The sequence below is a fragment of the Mesoplodon densirostris genome, chromosome 11 (genome assembly GCF_025265405.1).
Source record: "Mesoplodon densirostris isolate mMesDen1 chromosome 11, mMesDen1 primary haplotype, whole genome shotgun sequence".
In the NCBI taxonomy this organism is placed as follows: Eukaryota; Metazoa; Chordata; class Mammalia; order Artiodactyla; family Ziphiidae; genus Mesoplodon; species Mesoplodon densirostris.
In genome coordinates, this window is record NC_082671.1 from 54,184,624 (window position 1) to 54,204,749 (window position 20,126).

Sequence of the window (20,126 nt, forward strand, 5' to 3'; positions counted from 1 at the left end):
TTCTTTCTTCATTCTGAACCCTCTCCCTGGGTGGTGATGTCTAACAGCGTGGCTTTAATTACTTTCTCTGTGCTTAGGACCCCCAAATCTTGACCTCCAGTTTTGAGCTCTAGGGCCACATATCTGATTGCCTTTTGGACATTTCTACTTGGATATGTCTTAAGCACCTCAAAGTCAACATGTCTAAAGCCATACTCCTCTGTAACCCAAATGCCTTCCTGCAGTTCCCCACAGTACAGGTCCATCTAGTTGTTGAGAAGGAAGATGTTATCCTTGAGAGCTTCCCTCTCTCATCTGCAGGTATCCAGTCAGTCCCAGAGTGCAGTCACTTTTAGATCCCATATATATTGTTTTGAATCTGCCACACTCTCTCCATATTTAAATGGAATAGACTGTCACAGTCACAGGAACCCAAAGTACTAGGAGAGCTTCCTCCTAGCTTCCAGTTTTGCTCTTCTCTAATCCATCCTCTACCTTGCAGTTAAAAAGATCTTGCTGAGCAACTCATGTCATCTCATTCTCCTGCTTAATGCCCTTCTGAGAAGCACACACCTCCCCCCCACCCCTCCCCCACCCCATGCATGTGATTATGTGGACCTAGGGTATCTCTGGAAGGTTGCACCAGAAATTAGTAACCGTGGCTGTCTTGGGGATGTGGATGGGAGAACTGAGTGGCTGAAGGTCAGACTTACTTTTACTGTGCACTCTATTGTATCTTTAAAATATTTATACCATGTGCACATATGATGTATTCGAAAATTGACTGAAAAAACCAGTAGATTCCCATTGACCGCAAGATAACATCAAACTGTTTCATGTGGTTTGCAAGACCTCAACACAAAACCACTCCTGCTTGCTTCGTGAGCCACATTGAATGTCTTGCTATTCTTTGAATATGTAAAATTCTCTCACTTTCCAGCATTTGCACATAGTTCCCTTGTTTGAAATGCTCTCTTCTTTCCCATCTCCTTTAGTCCTCTGCTCAGATGTCACAGCTTCTGGGAAGCCTGTTTGACTAGATTTTGAGCCCACACTTTTTTTCCTAGGTAGTACTATCCTTATCAAACTCTTATAACATCATCATCATCATCATTATTATTATTATTATTATCATTATTATTAATTGTGTCTCTTGTCAGAAAGACCACAAGCTCTGCAAGGACAGATACATCTGGCTTATTCAAGGCTATGCCATTGGTTTCCATGTTAACACTTTGGACATAGTAAGAATTCAATAAATTTTACTTACATATGGATAAACTACTCATGCGTTTGTTTCCTCTGCCCCTCAATATTACAAATTATCTCACTTTGCCCCATAGGTATTAGTTGATGATCCACTCTCAACCCTGTCTCAAATTTCCCTACTGAATGTCTTTCTCTATCTCTCTCTCTCTCTGTCTCTCTTTCTGTCTCTGTCTCTCTGTCCCTGTCTTGCTCTCTCTCTCTTTCTCTCCCTCTCTCTCTCTCTCTCTCTCTGTCTCTGTCTCTGTCTCTCTCTCTCTCTCTCTCTCTCTCTCTCTCTATATATATATATATATATATATATATATATATATTTAAGTCAGGAATCCTAAAGCTAGGAGTAATATAGTCTGTTAAGAGTAGCAAGAAACTGATATAATGCTAGTGGTTTCGCTCTTCTTGAAGAATGTACCATACAATTTACAATGAATGAATTTTAAAAAATAAATGAAGGAAATATGTGGCTACTGTTTTGAGATGTCAACAAAATCATATGTTTAAGTAGCATATGATATAGTTTTTACTACATAAAAATTAATATTTGGTAAACTCATTAATGCCACTGACTTTAAAGCATGATTGCTGGCAATTCCTTAAATGCTAGCTTATTTGTAAATGACATTTTAATTTATTTTTTACTGATTTTTCACTGAGCAGCCTACTTTTACTTGCAAATTTTTTATTCTTAAAAATACTCGTATCTTCCCAAATGTTACTCTCAAATCTCTTTCCAGAATTACATTTCTCAGAACTTCGTCTTTTTCTTGATTTATGAATTAAGTTTTTGATCTCTTTGCCAACTTTCCCAAGCCAGTTTTTCACAGCTGGTGAGCCAAGATTTAGTAATAACCCTACTGATCTGTATCATTCTTCCATATGAGGAGTCCTTGCTGTTGAGCTGTATGACTTAAGATCTTATTGGCTGAGCAAGAAGGCATTAGTGTTCATTACCGTGCTAATATAATCTTTTTACAGGACAGTATTGAAAATGCTGTCACCATAGAAATACACCATACTTAAAAAAAAATGGCACCAGTGACATGCAAGGCATAAGATGGGGGTAGTTGGGTTGCGTGGCAGAAGCACATAGGTGAGGGGGCAGCATGCCTGGGGGCCCACTGCCTCCAAGGTCGGTGTGGAGACCAGTCTATGGCCAAAAGGAACATTAACTTGGGACCTGGGGTTTGGAAACAGTGTTCTCATTTTGATTGTCACTCATTAACCGTGTAAACTTGTATTAGAGGGATCTTCCAAAAACACAGATCGGATTCAATTAACCCTCTCCTAAAACCTTTCCCATTTTGTATAGGATGAAGTCCAAATTTTTTTTTTTTTTTTTTTTTTAGTGCGGTACGCGGGCCTCTCACTGTTGTGGCCTCTCCCATTGCGCAGCACAGGCTCCGGATGCGCAGGCTCAGCGGCCATGGCTCACGGGCGCAGCCGCTCCGTGGCATGTGGGATCTTCCCGGACCGGGGCACGAACCCGTGTCCCCTGCATCGGCAGGCGGACTCTCAACCACTGCGCCACCAGGGAAGCCCTGAAGTCCAAATTTTTTAATGTGGCTCACAAAAGTTTCATGATCTGACTGATCCCTGCCACCTTTTTAAGTTGTCTCTGGCATCCCTGTGCCTCCATTTCTTCGATAGTAAATTACTGGGATTAGTTTAGATGATTTCTAAAGTTCCTTTCAGGTCTAAAAATCTATGATTCTGAATAGTTACAAAGTTGGCCTCAGCTTTCAGATAGGGTAAAAGGGAATTTATAAATTCCTGTTTCTAAAATAGATCAGCTTGAATTATCCTGGGGCAAGAGAAGTTGTTCAAGTATAAGAAACACAGTTTACTTCTGCTTTTTAAGTTTGGTAGAGTAGGATTGTGTGTCCTACAAAATCCTAGAGAATCAGATTCTTCAGTGCAATCATATAGATCATGTTCTCTTTGTTAGAACTGTAAATTATGAGGGCTGGTAACGATTTGGAAACCTCTAGCCTTTGTCTTTACAGATGATTAAATTAAGGTCCAGAGAGATGAAAAGCCTGTCAGGTTTATAATAGAGCCAAAGACTAGACTCCAGCCTTCTTTATTCCCACCGCAGTGTTTTTCCGTGACACAAGACAATTTAACCACCATGGCTTATGTTCACTGTTCATACAAAAAAAGCCCACGTCTAAGTGAATGCCTGGGCAGTATCCTGGGAAGACAAAGGATTCACTCTGCCAAGTTGAGCTCCAGGTCAGGCCAGTGTGAATGAGGATACTTATCTTTTCTCCTTCCAGATGAAAAGCCATGAAAGGGTCCATTGATTCCTTCAGCAGATATTTAGTGAGGGCCAGCCATTATTCTAGAACAAGGTCTCTACCCTCCAGAATCTTATATTCCAATAGAAGTAGACAACAGACATACTAACAAATAACTTAATAAGATGCTTTCAGACACTGATAAGTAACATGGAGCAACTGGGGCTGGGAAGGTTACTTTAGATTTAGTAACTACCTAAGAGTCCAACTTTTATTAATTCATGAACATTCCCCTAACCTTGATTGTACCTTTTAAAATTAATTCCACAATTGCACCTTACCAACTCTTGTGAGATGTATTTTTCTATGCTGCTTCCCCAACCTCTTCCTTCCAAATGCTTTAATGTCTTCATATCACAACAAAGAAGATACCTTTCTTATATTTGTTGGACATTTAAGTGCATTTGCATGTGTCTTCTATCCCATAACAGTGTTTCTGTTTTTTTCCTGCACAAATTTCATTCAAATGGAGTGTTCATCATTCCTCAATATTTCATATTTTTGCCATCTCTGCTGCCTACACCAGACTTGAATGTTTACAGTACTGTTTTTTGAACACCTCTGTTTGACAGGAAACTCTCTGGCAGCCCCTTCCAACTTTGTGCAAGTCAGTCACTTTAAGCCTACTTCTTCAAAAGCCACTTCCAGTCCTGCCACAGCATCACATATTCCTTGGTTGCCTCTGTCCTTAGTCATCAACCTTCCTCTTTCTTTTTTCTTTTGGCACTTAACATATAAGACCTCATGTTGTTATTCATGTAAGTATGTCCTGGCTTCTTAATTTCATTATTGGCTCCTCAAGTTGGGGGAGGGAAGAGTTATAAAATCATTTTAATCACCAAATATAAATTCCCTAATGTGTTCTGAATTAAATGGTGCTCAGAAGAAATAAGCACTGGGTTAAGAAAAAAAAGTTGGTTGCTCCCTATTTAATGCACATGGTGTATGTTTTGGATAGACAGTATGTGTCACTTCATAACATTATCTTTTAAGTATTATTTCTTCAGCTAGAGTTTGTCTTTTTTGCCTCATGCAGTAAATCGACATGTTTCCTGTTCATTATATACTTGTTGAATAAATGAATGAAGATTTTTTAAAAACAACTAGATATTTCAAAGTCTGTACTTTGATCATGTACATTGTGACTTTTAAGGAGGGGAATGGGGACAGGATAGTAATATAATGGTTCTGAAATTATTTGACCATGCAATACTGTCTTTTCAAGCAACCATGAATCTCTTAGAGATAGTACTCTCTAAAATGTAGGCTTAAAACATAGAAGGCACCTAAATGGATAATGATGATGATATTACTATTTCCTGGATTGTAAGTCCTTTTAAGGCAGGGTTTATGCTTTAACTCCCTTTGTACTGAATTTTGGAAGGGATGTTAAAAGCCCCATGGTTCAGCAATGTACCCCTTTGCTTGAATCTCTACAGTGTGTCCAGCCATGTTTGAATTCTTCCACCTGGCAAGAAACTACCTTCTAGTAGCCCTTTCCAATATTGTGCTGTTCTCCCCACTTAATAGAGAATTCTATTGAAGCATGATCTGTCCGTGGTACTATCCACCTATGGTTGTTGTTTTACCCCTTAGGGTCATCAGTATGACTGAAACTCCAGTAAAGTGACTTGGACATAGAAAACATTCAATAAGTATATAGAGAATTGAACTGAATTGTAAGAATTTGACTCACTGAGTTTTTGAATTGGGATTTGGAACTAAAACATACCTTGGATTAAGATTGAATATGTTTTTTCACCAGATTACTTTTTACTTATGCCATTTTTGTGCCTGTATCTGCACATGTAAATGGAAATGATGTTTATATAACTTTGTAGTTCTAGTATGTAAATGTGACTCTTTGGAGAGTTCCTTTCCTGAAGATGGGGCATGAGAAATTTAAAGAGGCAATTGGCAATTAGGTATACAGTATTGCGATGATTTTTTTGGCATTCTACTTCTTTTCCCCTCACAACACTGCTCCAGGAAATAGGTCTGACACTTCATATCTCTTTGTTGTGAATCCTGTATTCCTATGTGATCCAAATCACTCAAATTCCTAAAAGCCTTCATATTAAATGGGTTCCTCACTTTTGCTTTACAACCCGACGTTGAACTGGGTTGGCCAAAAAGTTCCCTTGGGTTTTTCCGTAAGATGTTACGGAATATATTTTCTCTGACTATATGACAGCTTAAAAAGGAAACATCTGCAAAAGAAAATTGGACAGGCTGATGTCCCCCAACAGTCTGGGATGTAGACCTAACAATGAGCAATTGTTAGAGACAGCATTTAGAAGGTCAACTTACCCTTTCACAAACTATCCTTTATTCATCTTACAACTCAAAATATTCCATAGCTTGTAGCTGTAAATAGAGCCACATTAACAGAAATTACCCCAATTTACTGTCTCTTTTCTCCATCCCAGCCCATAGGACTTTAGTATTCTCAAAGTTCCCATTCCTTAAGTGTTCTTAGGAGTGATCTGGGTTGCTTCATACGTACTTATGAGTTTGATTTGCCAGGTTTGGTAGCTACTCCTGCTGTGGTAGGCTTTCTTCTCTAGGATAGTGTTTGGAGAGAGGCACAGTGTCTTCTGTACTTAATGCTTGTTTCACCTGGACTCAGTCCTGCTCCAGGCACTGAAGCTACTTCCTTGACTCTACCAGGAACTGTGTTCTCTCACTAGGAACTACTCTTGTTTTGAGGTGATGTCACAGTGTACTCAGTGGTTTTTCCTTTTGATAACCAAGATGCTGTCTCTGGGTTATGTTCATTGTTCTTGGCTCTTTCATCTCCAAAGATAAATTCTTCATGCTTTTGTGCACATGGACTTCTTTGTGGCCATCCCTCCAGCTCACAGCTTAAGCCCAGGTGGCTTCTACAGTGGTTTTCAGTAACATTGACTTCTCCTCATTACCCTCTCAGAAGGGCAGAGTTAAAGTCCTTTGATCCAGCTGAACACCTTAATAATCCCATATGATTCTTATTATGATCTTAAGACTCTGGAAGCAAATGAGTTTTCATCATATTCCACCAGGGTGCTTGTAGTTTGATTTTTTTTAGGCTGTAATTGATTGTGATACTTTCCTTACAGACCAGTGCAAACATACAGAAGTAGCAGGAGTAGATAATGCTCCATGCGTGCTTGAGAAGAATGTATATTCTGGGTTTTTTTGGATGTAGTGTCCTGTAAATATGAATTAAGTCCAACTGGTCTATTGTGTCATTTAGGACCTCTCTTGCCTTATTAATTTTCTGTCTGGAAGATCTGTCCATTGATATAAGTGATATGTTAAATAAAGTCTCCTACTATTATTGTATTCCTCTGTTTCTCCCTTTATGTCTGTTGGTATTTGTTTTATGTATTTAGGTGCTCCTATATTGGGTGCATATGTGTTAATGAGTATAATATCTTCTTCTTGTATTGATCCTCTTATCATTGTATAATGTCCTTCTTTACCTTTCTTTATGGAATTTGTTATAAAGTCTATTTTGTCTGGTATGAGTATTGCTATCCCTGCTTTGTTGTCATTTCCATTTGCATGAAATATCTTTTTCCATCCCCTCACTTTCAATCCGTGTGTATCTTTTGCCCTGAAGTGAGTCTCTTGTAGGCAGCATGTTGTAGGTTCTTGCTTTTTATTCAATCTGCCACTCTGTGTCTTTTGATTAGAGAATTTAGTCCATTGACATTTAAAGTAATGTACTTACTTCCATTTTAAACCTGGTTTTCCAGTTGATTTTGTAGTTCTTCTTGTTTTTGTTTTTGCTCTTGTGGTTTGATGGTTTTCTTTTGTATTATGCTTGAGTTCTTTTCTGTTTGATTTTTGTCAATCTATTGTATGTTTTTGATTTGTGGTTACCCTGGTTTTCAAGTATGTTGATCCATAACTATATCTACTTGCTTTAGACTGATAGTCATATAAGTTCAAACACATTCTAAAAGATCTACATTTTTTACTCCCTGCCCCAGTGTTTTGTAATTTTGATGTCCTATTTTACATCTTCATGTTTATCCTTTTGCAGTTAATTGTAGTTATAATTGCTTTTACAAAAATTTTTTTTCTTTATATAACGGCTTATTTAAGTGACCTCCAATCCTTTTATATATTTGTCATTCCTATTGTGATTTTTCCTTTCCTGTAGATTCTTGCTCCTTTTCTATTTAGAGAAGACCTTTCAATATTTATTTAGGGTAGGTTATGGTATCGCTGTATTCTTTTAGTTTTTGCATGTCTGAGAAATTCTTTATCTCTCCTTTTATTTGAGATGATAATCTTGTTGGGTAGAGTATACTAGGTTGCAGGTTTTTTTCCTTTCAGGACTTTGAATGTATCATGCCACTCCCTTCTGGCCTGCAAAGTTTCTGCAGAGAAATCAGCTGAAAGCCTTATAGGGGTACCTTTGTAACTGACTCTTTGTTTTTCTCTTGCCGCCTTTAGAATCCTCTCTTTATCTTTAGCTCTTTCCATTTTAATTAAGATATGTCTTAGTGTGGGTCTGTTTGAGTTCATCTTGCTTGGGACCCTCTGTGCTTCCTATTCCTTGAAATCTGTCTTCTTCTTAGATTTGGGAAGTATTCAGCCATAATTTCTTCAAATTTTCAATCTCCTTTTCTCTCCTCTTTCTGGAACCCCTGTTATGCGTACGTTGCCACAGTTTTTATTGTCCCATAGATCTCGTATGTTGCTTTTATTTTTTTTCATTTTTCTTTCTGTCTGCTGTTCTGATTCAGTGATTTCCATTATTCTATCTTCCAGATCACTTATTCATTCTTCTGTGTTATTTAGTCAGCTATTCATTGCTTCTAGATTGGTCTTTAGCTCAGTAATTGTCTAATTTTTATTGGTTCCTCTTTATAGTTTCTAGTTCCTTGTTACAGTGATCTGTATTTCTATTGATAATCTTTTTAAATTCCTTTAGCATTTTTATTACCTCCTTTTTGAACTCAGGGTCTAGTAGACTGGTGAGGTCTACTTCATTATTTGTTCTTTCAGAGGATTTCTCTTCTTTCAACTGGCAGTAGTTTCTTTGCTGTTTCATTTTACTTAACTTTCTCTGTCTCTATGAATTGAGGAGAAAACGTTATCTACTGTGATCTAAAAGGGCTGTTTTCATGTGGGAGCATCCCTGTGTAGACTGTATGAGTCCAATATTTTTGTTGCAAGGGCTGTTTTTGATCTGGATGCCAGCCACGTCTTTTCTCAGAGAATGCTGGCTCTTAGCCCCTTGATAGAGAGTGTGACTGGCACTGTGGTGTCCAGAGACTGCACAGCAGTGTTGGACAGGGCCTCCTCTTTACTCTGTGGCTGTCACAGCCCTGTCAGGGGCGGGGTCTGCTCCCCAGTTCTTGGACTAGAAGCCCTGAGATCCAGGTTCTATAAGGCTCTGTTGCCCTTGAATGCCTGCTCTGTCCCAAAGGATGTGACCAGTGAAGCAAGTGAGGCCCAGGGAACCTATGTGCTGTCCATGCAGGCATCTGTGGTTTTGCCCAGAAGCAGCCTAAGGTTGTGTGTGTCCCCTTCTCCACTGTGTTTGTCCCAGACCTAGTGCTAGGCTGCAGTGTGGAGTGGGCTGGTGCTGGGGGCTGAAGTGCTGTGGCTGCAGGAATCTCAATAGTTATGCTGCTTCCTGGGGCCCGGGCTGCCTCTGTGGCAGGCCTCTCCCAGGACCTGTGTGCCCCAGATCTGGCTCCAAGCTGTGGTGTGGGGTGGGTGGAACCAGAGGGCTCCCTCTGGAAATGAACTGCTGTATACTCCTCCCCAGGGACTGTCTGCCCAAGACGTGCATTTCTGTGGTGCCACTTGACAAAGACTGCCCCTACCGTGTGAGCTCTGAAAATGGGCTTCGAGGCCAGACCCGCTGCCTTCATGTGTGAGCCCACAATGTCTGCCACGTCTGGACCCACCTCCGCCTGTGCGAGCACTGATCATGGCTCCAATGCCAGACCCACGGCTGCCATGTGTGTGCTGTGCTGACAGTGGGCTTTGAGATTTGGCATGGACCACTCCCCAGGACTTCTGGACTGTCTCCACACAGCTAGAACGAGTCCCCTCCAAGGGCCCTTCTGCCCGAGACTTAGCGCCTAGCCACGGAGCACTAGCGGCCCTGCCCAGCACGTATTTCAGACTTTGGGGAGTGTGGTGAGGTAGCAGCCGTCAGCTCCCCTCTCTCTCCTCCATGATTACTAGCAAGCCAGCATGCACACACTCCTCTTGAGCAAAGTCCAAGCCCCACCCATCCCAGTTGACCTCTTAGCGGGAAAAGAGGTTCCCCAGGACAAGGGTCTATGTGTGGACTTTCTCTCGTTTACAGATCCTTCTCAGCGGTGCTGGTTCCATCCTGATGCCTTTTTCTCTCTTTCTTTTTTTTGTTTAAATTTCCAACCTGCTTATGTGGAGATCTTTCTTGCAGCTTTGGTTGTATAAGAGATCTTCTACAGCTTCCAGTTGATTTTCTATGAGAATTGTCTCACATGTAGATGTATTTTTGATGTTGGGGGAAGGTGAGCCTCACGTCCTCCTACTCCTCGATTTCTGTCCTTCTGAGTGATTCTTAACTCTGATTATGCATTAGACAAGGGGTCATCAAACTATGGCCTGTAGGCTAAATCTGATTCATCTTCTTATTTTGTAAATAAAGCTTTATTGGAATATCGTCAGGCTCATTCATTTACATATTGTCTATGGTTGCCTTCATGCTACAACAAGAGTTAAGTAGTTGCAATGGAGAACTTATGGCCCCCAAAGCCTAAAATATTTACTATCTGGCTCTTTATTGAAAATTTTTGCTGACTCCTGCATTAGACTCTTCACAGAGAAGATTAAAAATAATATTATGTCTGGGTTGCACCACAGATAATTAAATAAGAATTTGGAGTGGGATTTGGGGAGTTGGCGCAAAAACTAATGTTTTTTAAAAACATCTCACATGAATATAATGTGTAGCCAGAATTAAAAAACACAAATAGATGATCCCTACCCTTCAAGGGTATATTTAACTTACTGGAAAAAGAAACTTACAAAAATTAATAAAGGTACAATGAATATATATATAATGGAAACATTTACAAAGTTCCAAGGGAGCACAGCATAGGGAGCATTTTACTTCATTAGGGAAGTTTTCTCAGAGAGACATTTAAACAGATTCTTGAAGGGTGAATCTACTGGTAGACAAGATCCACTGCGGGGTGGTGATAGGGAGAGAAGGGGAAGAGAGAACAGCATATGCAAAAGCACATAAGTAAGAAAGAGTGTGGCCCATTCAAGAAATGACCAGAAGCTCAGTGGCCAGAACACTGAGAGGGAAGAGGGAGTGAGATCATAGAATATAAAGCCAGAGAGTAATGGTCAAACTGGGAGTGGCTTTGTATGCTAAGATGTTTGTAATTTACTGTGTTCACTTTCATTTAGAAGTTGAATGGAAAATTGAGTCTCTCTAAATCTCAGTATTTTCATCCGTAAAATAAGTAGTTAACCGCATAATTGCCAAGAGCCCTCTAGCTCTAAAGTATAGCCTCCCGAGAGACTGTGTCAGCTATTTCTTTTGACACTCTCAGGACTGAGAACATAGTTGAGTTTATATGAATGGCATGACTTTTGTAGTATTGGGTCACCTGGCTATCTCCTGTAATTGATCTCTTTATTTTAATAGTACAAATGAGGTCAATGCTACTTTGTGGATTTACCACAAGGATTTGAGAAAGCAGACTTCTGGAGGAGAAGCACCTTGCCTGGTCAATGCATTAAGGCCCTTAATAAAGAGTATAACATCATGATAAAATACCTGTAAAATACTTTATGTTTCAGGCAGAGAGGGGCTATAAAATGGGGACAGTTTTATTGTTAAAAATCACATTCTTCCCAATTAGTACTAGTGCTTATTATGGCTTAGCATTTTGAGTGTAGAATGCTCTACACTCAAAACTTGGTGGGTGAATTACTGTGGAAGCTCTTCAATATATCTTGTTTTGCTATTTTACAGCTTCTCATTTCTATCAAGCTCTAGATTGTAATTTCATCTCTGTTCAACACTTACCGGTATAGCTGTATCTCTACTCGTATCTCTAATAAACTACATGTTATTGGTTTCATATCTTTAAGTGAAGTTTTTCAAGTTCTGGTGTATATTGAATATTCTATTTACCTCTTGCAGGGTCTCCCCAAGTGTACAGAATAGCCAGTGAATCAAAAAATAATATGTGGTTGGCTCAGTGATTGAAACGTCCAAGACTCTAAGGCAGCCTAGTCTCTACTTTCTGACTCATTTTATCAAACATTCTATCTAAGATAGATGAATGGACTGAATATTTTCAGATGTATTTTAGAATGATGCAAGTTGAAATATAAAGACATCTTTGAAACTCCAGCAAGAGCTTTTAGGAAAAAATGTTGTAATTTTTGTCATTTGAACATCAAAGGTTTCTACTAAAGGAGATACTTTGAATACATTTAAAAAGTGCTTTTCAATTAGTAACTTTTGCCCTCTCCCCACCAAAGAAAATTATAGAGAAACTCTAGAATACTGGCCACTGTTGACCTCTTTGCCCTACTTTTTCTTCACAGACGTTGATGAGTGTGCTGAAGGGCGCCATTACTGCCGTGAGAACACGATGTGTGTCAACACCCCAGGTTCCTTCATGTGCATCTGCAAAACTGGATACATCAGAATTGATGACTATTCATGCACAGGTAAACAGTGACTATTTGTGAAATAAAATCTTTCTATGCCTTAAATTTACTTTTAGAAGTTCCTTTTAACTCTAAGTGTTTGGAGAAGTGTGCCATAAATACCCCCTTACAACAAAACAAGTTATAAGTAAAAGCATATCTTCTGGATTTGGTAGTTAATTCTGAATCTGTTCTAAGGAAAGGGCTAGCTCCTTGCTCTGGATAAGAAATTCCTATTAGAAATGTACAGATAAACTGAGGAACACAATCAATATTTTACTAATTTTATACTTTAATAGTATTTATACTCAAAACTTGTGTGAATTCTATGGCAAATCTGAGAAACACCCTTAAACAATATTTTCTTTACATGACAGTTGACTTTTGAATAGAGTAATAATGACATAGATAGTGTAATGTTTTCAGAAATAGATCCGTGGAGTGCTAGGAAATGGGAAAAGCTTCTTCATGCCTCTGGGGAGTACAGTGGAGTATATACATCAAAGAAGTTTTGCCTATGTTGTGCTATGAAATATCACTCCCATCAGTAACATCCAGAGTCCTCCTCAGGGATATCTCGAGTGTTAGTAATGTCTGAAGTTGGTCCTAGGATAAGACAACCTATTCACTTCATATTCTATAGAATATGAAAGAAAGTGGTGCTAACAGAGTAGCTTGCAGCCTATGGGGATTGAAGAAATGTGGGTGTGAAATACAACATTCTTTTGGCTTTTCTTTTAAATAGAAGAAACATATACATAGCATATTTTAGAAAAACATGTAAAATCATAAAACTGGAGAGCACTTAAAGTGTTATCTTGTCATTTTTACTCTTATGTTCCCATCATAAGTTGAAAATATCATAAGTTGGAAATGCATTTAATGCACCTAGCCTACCAAACATCATAGCTTAGCCTAGCCTACCTTAAACATGATCAGGACACTCACATTAGCCTACAGTTGGAAAAAATCAACTAACACAAAGCCTATTTTATAATAATGTGTTGAATACCTCATGTAATTTATTGAATACTGTAGCGAAACTGAAAACCAGAATGGTTCTAAGTGTATCAGTTGTTTACACTTGGTTCGCTGCCGCTGCCCAGCATCGCAAGAAGGTATCATACAGCATATCACTAGCCTGGAAAAAGAGCAAAATTCAGAATTCGAAGTACATTTACTACAGAATGTTTATCACTTTCGTACCATCATGAAGCTGAAAAGTCATTTCGAACCATTCTAAGTGGGGACTGTCTGTACGTGATATCCTGTTTATTAGTTAGAGCAAAGGGACCGTCCTTCCTCTAAATTCAAGTGTAGCATTTATATAAAAACAGAATGATGAAAATAAAATGTAATGAGAATTGCCTTCTCAGTCTATGGAGAATAACCAAAGATATTCTGAAGGTAGAAAATATATTTAACATAGAGTTGCCAGTGGATTTACAGATTCTTGCTTTTTTTTTTTTTTTTTTTTTTTTTGTCAGTTCATCCTAAACATTTCCACATTATGGGAACAATTCTGCACTTTTTCTTTAGAAAAAATATAATCACACTGAGTGGCAAAGTATCCTGACGGAGCACTATGGACATATTTTTCAACATAAAAAAGGAATATAAAAGAACAAGTCTTAATGAATACATGAAGAATAAAATAAACAGTTTGCTGTAATATTGGTAATATCAATAATCTGCATTCCAATGTAATGGTTAACAGAACAAAACAAAATAACTAAGATAAAACTACTTGAGTGATATTTCGAGATGTACTCATTAAAAATAAAAGAGTGCTAGCAATTTTCAAGGAGTCTGCTAATTCTTCGGCATTAGAGACTTAAAAAAGCTTTGTATATTTTTGTACTTCCTAGGGATTCTTTTTGTTTTTCTTAACAATCTTAAAAAGTGTTAGAGACAAGTAAGGAAGAGTACACAACACAAGATTTGACCTAGTGTTGAATGAGGAGTGTTTCTTGGGGGAGGGTATTTTCAAGAGGTCCATTTCCATCCTGAGCCTGTCTGTTGGCTGTAAATACAGGACTAGTTCAGCTGTCATCCCTTACAGAGCGTCTTCTGCTTTGGCTTTACCTCTCCCAGTGTATTTTCTTTCCAAATAAAATCCCACAAATTGCTGGGGTGTTTTTTTTTTTTTTTTTTTTTTTGGACTACTTACGGAGAATTTCCCCTTAAGATTTCAAAGTATCTAATGATAAAAATGAAGTGTCCCTTTGTAGGAATACCAAGGAAGGCCAAAATCATCTTAGGAAAAGCTGTTCAGGCCATGATTTTTTGCCTAAGGAGCCATAGCCAGGAATTTCATGATCTGGCAGATGATGGAATGTGTTTCCTTAATGATGCACCAGCGTATTCAACTAACACCACTATTTCTATGCTTCCATTTAAAGAAGAGAGACTTTCTTGCCCTGAAATTTTCTACCTACTATGAGTAGGTCTGCAAATTTGAGAATTTCCATCCATACATAAAAGTTGGATTTTCTTGGGAATATGAGTGGATTTTACTTTGTCCTCCAGAGTCAGGTGATCTTTGACACAACATTTTATGCTAAACCATGCAGGGCCAGCACATATTTAGGGTTCCTGTAAAGGCAATGAATGTTTAAATTTTTCCTCTTTGAATCTTTTCCTCTACCCTTTAGCATTAGCATCTGAACAGAAAGCTTGAAGAAGGCTTGACTCCTCTATGATGTGGGTTTGCCTTATGGCTGAAGGCATCTAGGCAGTACCTTTTCAAGAGCTTTCATAAGACCAGAGTAGGACTTTATATCTCTGATAAAGATTGGGATTTATTTTCTCTGAAGTTTAGAAACAGACATTCACATACTTGCAGGAGTAGGCTTTCCAGAATAAATGTCAAAACACCACTGCAGGGCTTCCCTGGTGCCACAGTGGTTGAGAGTCCACCTGCCGATGCAGGGGACACGGGTTCATGCCCCGGTCCAGGAAGATCCCACATGCCGCGGAGCAGCTGGGCCTGTGAGCCATGGCCGCTGAGCCTGCGCGTCCGGAACCTGTGCTCCGCAGCGGGAGAGGCCACAGCGGTGAGAGGCCCGCGTACCGCCAACAAAACAAAACAAAACAAACAAACAAACAAACAAACAAAACCTCCACTGCAGAGCCATTCTCTGATGTTTGTGACTGAGCTCTTGAAGTTCTGAATTTGTTTTGCTTCTGTATCCCTGCCCCTCTTTGCTATTGAAGAACATCCTGCTATAGCGTAACAAGTGACATTGTCAACACTGTACCCAGCAGACTCTCAAATATGCTTACCCCATCTGAAAATTAATCATGGACATTCTAATTTAAGGAAGAATCCAAGGCAATACATGTTACTTTATAGTCAAGATCTTTGGTCAATAAAAGAAGCCTTTTTTTGCTTTTATAACCCTGTAGTCTGGCATAGAAATTATGTATGCTATAGAGTAATCACCTTCCACAGCTGGTAGAATTGCAGTTTTTTTTTTTTCTTTCACTTTCAGATAATTTGAGTTATATTTTTCCCATGATGAGAAAATTTTGGAGATGGAAGAATTCTTACAGATAATCTAATCCAATTTCCTAATTTCTCCAAATGAGGAAATTGAGGCTCAGAGAGATTAATTGCCTTACCTATGGTCATACAGTTAGTGAGAAGCAAAAGGGGGCCAGAGGATAAGACTTTTTATTCTTAGCTCTTACATTAGTCACCATTGGTTTAATTTGCAGCCACACAAAAATAAGTAAGGGGATTCATACTTTATCTAGAACTGCATTATTCAATTTATAATATTCAGTAGTTAAACTGCATTTCTATAGTTTCACTTCATTAGCTTCAACTCCAAGAGGAATTTTTCCCCTACAGATCATATGGTAATAATCCTGAATCAGAAGTCAGTAGAAAAAATAGAAATTGCCATTTTCTGGGCCTCTGACTCTATTATGCAGTTTCACTGATGACTCAGTTGCACCATTTGCATAGTTTATACTCCTGATAAAGTGTTGATGCAGCACTTTATATTCTTCTGAACTCATTAATATAATTTTCCTCCCAGTGATGGTTTTTTTTTTCTAGTTAATACTTCATAATCTCTGTCCTTCTCATATGCTGTCCTATTCTAGAGGAAAGCATGGTTATACCTACAAGAAAAGAGAAAGGAAGGAAGGGAGGGAGGCAGAGAGGGAGGGAAGGAGGAAGGAAGGGAGGAAAGAAAGGATAGAAAAGGCAGAGGGAAAGGAAGGAAAAGGGTTGGGTTTATATGAGCCAAGATGTTAGAAGCCCATTCTTCCATCTCTGATTACAAAAATAACTTAATTTTCATGAATAACAAAGTGTCTTTATTATTTATCTAGACTAATGCCTTTCTTGGTTTACTCACATAAGCACTGATTAAATTGGACAAATCTTTCTGAGTCTTACTAGATAGCTCATCTTGAAACTAGTCTTGTGTAATGAACAAAGAGTAAGATAGCTCTGGAAATAAAGATGGGATCAAGAATTTTGGAATTATCAAAGGATAAAAATATTCTGAAGGAAAAGGCATTCATTTCAGATCTTCCCGATATTCTCTCTGCTTTGAGTATTACAACTAAAAAACAGAGTTCTCATTCTTGTTTTGTGTTGATGAGCTTGTAATCTTCCCACTCTTGTGTAGTTTTTTAGAGTGGGAACAGGAGAATGGGAAGGGTGGACCAGTCTACCACCAAGGAATGGAAAAGTTCTTGTCCAACTTAGGGAGAAAATTCCTTTAGGGCAGTGGTTGTCCAACAGGGGCGATTTTGTCTTCCTACCTGCCAGAGGTTATTTGACAATGTCTGGACACACTGTTGGTTATCACCACTGTGGGGAAAGGGGGTTGCTACTGGCATTTGATAGGTAGAAGCCAGAGACATGCTAAACATCCTATAATATTGTTAGGCTAGCTATCCTCTTGAGGAAATGTCTTATTTTTCTGGAACCCTTTCAACTGGGAGCTTTTCTCTGGTTACTTTCCAACTGAGTCATTAATCTTTATCCTGCACAGGACATCCAGTATAAGACAGCCCCCCATAATAAAGAATTATATGACCCAAAATGTCAGTGGTGCCAAGGTTGAGAAGTTAGGGTCACCCACTCGAAACTGTAGGATGTACACTTTCTTTTTAATTTCCTTTTCCTCTCCAGGTTTCTTTTAGGCCTTGTATAGTGATGTCTTCTCAGTTCTTGAGGTACCCAGTGTCCTTCTATTGGCCTTTGGCCACAAAAGGGACCCCTTCTCAGTAAGGCCCACTCTCCCCCAAGTTCTTTCCTCGCCTTTCTCTTATCAAAAACCTGTTCTTAAGACTCACAGACATAGAGAACAGACTTGTGGTTGCCAACGGGAAAGGGAGGTGGGGGAGGGATGGATTGGGAGTTTGGGGTTAGCAGATGTGAACTATTATATAGAGAACGGATAAACAACATGGTCCTACTGTATAGCACAGGGAACTATATTCAATATCCTGCAATAAACCAGGATGGAAAAGAATATGAAAAAGAATGGATACATAGGTAGATAGATAACTGAATAACTTTGCTGTACAGCAGAAATTAACACAACATTGTAAGTCAACTATACTTCAATAAAATAAATTTAAAAAAACCCAAAAACCTGTTCTTAGCTTAACAGGTGGAAAAATCACAGACCTCACAGAGGTGGCAGAGGGGATTTCTTAGGGCCTCTCAAATTACGCTATCCTGATGCCTCCCCAGTATGCTTTCCACTGACCCTGACTGCTTCCGTTTTTCCAGAGCTTCTAATGCAGGCTTTGGTCCATGTCACATATCACAGAAGGTCCATAAAGTATCTGAGCACAAGAAATTCTTCTGGATACTTGATTTTTGTTGTTAAACAAAGAGCCTCCTCTGGTGTTCCCCAAGGTGTTTTACTTCTTAAAGTACTTAACTTTTTACAGCATCGAATACTCCTAGCACTTACATTTTATGATCTCGTTGTAGTTACTTCTTTTTCTCTAACAAGGTCAATACTGACTTTTTTAAAAAAAAGTCATCATTACCATCCTATTTATTGGGCTTTATTACTGTTGGTTTTCTAGCATTTTCAAGAGTTTTAGATGCTATTGACATGCACAGAAGGTTGCAGAGGATTTACTACTGGGCAACCAGAGCAAAGATTTTAAGTCCGTTGTAACCCATGCGTGGCCTTTTCTCAAATAGCTGTCTCCTTTTTGTGTGTTTCTTTGAAGTTCCCTATTAATTAATGCTAGAAAAGGTAATTTGCTTAAAGTGCTTAATTTGGAAAGGCAGCGTGACATTATTCTTTTTCATCCTGCAGTCTTCCAAAAAGAATTGAAATTGAAGCTGATAATTTATTGTATGGATGTATAATAACTTTATTATCAACTTTAAAAATAGCTCTCGGTGGGTTTATCAAAGTCACAAGTATGGAAGAAGGTAGATAATTCATTGTGTGTGTACCATGATAATTACTGATATATAAATAGTGAAGGAAGTAAGAATATTGTGGACAATGGCAGAGAGGATAGGGGGCCAGGAGAGGCACAGATCAGAGAGAACAATGGTAAAGAAGAGAAAGTGAAAATATGCATATCAGCACTCACAGAACTCCTAAATAAACGTCATTTTAGTTATAAAAAGCCTTGGCTCTATCTTTAGTAAAATGCCTAGCACAGAAGAAATCTTTAATAAACATTAGCTACAATTATTGTTGTTGTTTCTATTGTGATTAGAGAAGTGATCCTCTTGAGGAAATGTCTTCTTTCCCTAGGATTTTTTCAACTGGGCACTTCTCTCTGGTTACTTTTCAATGGAGTTATTTTTATTATTATTATAAATAGATAGCCTTGCTGGAGCAGTGGATTCAATGTGTTTTTATTTAGTCAAAAGAGTTATTATGTACCTGTGAATAGGGGCTTAAAAAAGAAAGAGAAACCTCGGTGTAACTGAATAGCACTCTCTCTGGAAGTTAGAAAAAAAATCCTTCCATAGGAGGATTTGTTGTACTTCCTGGGATCAGGGAGGTTCCTCCTGTTCTTGAGAATGAGTGTTAGATGGGGAGGCTTGGAGCTAGATATCTGCATCCAGGCCCTACTGTGGACACTGATCTACCCAGAGTAGAGTCTATGGCCTCTAAAGAATTAGTGAGTCTGGTCAGTTCTCAAGCAGGGCAGATTTTATGAGCCTGGCTGCTTCTATGTGGATTTCTTTTCTAAAGAATCACAATCAGCAATCAGACAATCCTACCATCTGGCCACTAGTTGCCATGACAGTTGGGAAAGACTTTTGCATTTTTATGAGCAATCACTCCAAATTTTCTTTTTCTGGAATCAGCATTACAAAATATGATACAATTGTGGCATATTTCACAAAATATGAAAAGTCAGATTTGGGGTTTTAAATACAGCCTCTAATGCTAAAAGCTGCATCATTCATCTCCTGTAGTTTGCTATATGTTATTCTGCTGTGTAGTTATTATTGAGTAACTTGAACATCTAAACATGATCACAAAAGCAAATTAAAATACCAAGCCTTAGGACTCAAAGAATTAATAATGAAAAGCAGTTTTTAAACAAACATAAACAAGAAAACCTCTCTAGAAGAATGTGTACTGTGGTTACCAGGAAGGGTTAATGTTTAGAAAACTTCAGACCATGTTTGGAAAACTTGCAGAGAACAGAAATGAGAATCGTCTGAACAGAGTGTGGAGGCCAAGGCAATGTGCTTATCTCTTTTCTGAAACACATATATGCGCGCATACAATTAGCAGTCAGCTCAAAATGGAAGAGGCTCAAAGGCTCAGGGAGCTGAATTGCCTTTTTCAAGATGAAAAGCTTGGAAAAGAGCCTGTACTATCTGAATCTGTCAGTGAGTGGGGGTCACACACCAACACCCACATAGCAGTTTCCAGGCTTGTCAAAGCC

At 38.7% G+C, this 20,126-nt stretch overlaps 1 protein-coding gene across 3 annotated transcripts in view; it reads left to right on the forward strand.

Moving 5' to 3' along the window:
- The window catches only part of NELL2 (neural EGFL like 2), a 458,505-nt gene that overhangs the window by 264,601 nt on the left and 173,778 nt on the right, over positions 1-20,126 (forward strand). For all 3 annotated transcript variants that reach the window (XM_060111915.1, XM_060111916.1, XM_060111917.1), the window contains one exon: positions 12,111-12,236. In XM_060111915.1, the coding sequence (XP_059967898.1) occupies positions 12,111-12,236 (126 nt within the window). The remainder of the gene's footprint in view (positions 1-12,110; positions 12,237-20,126) is intronic.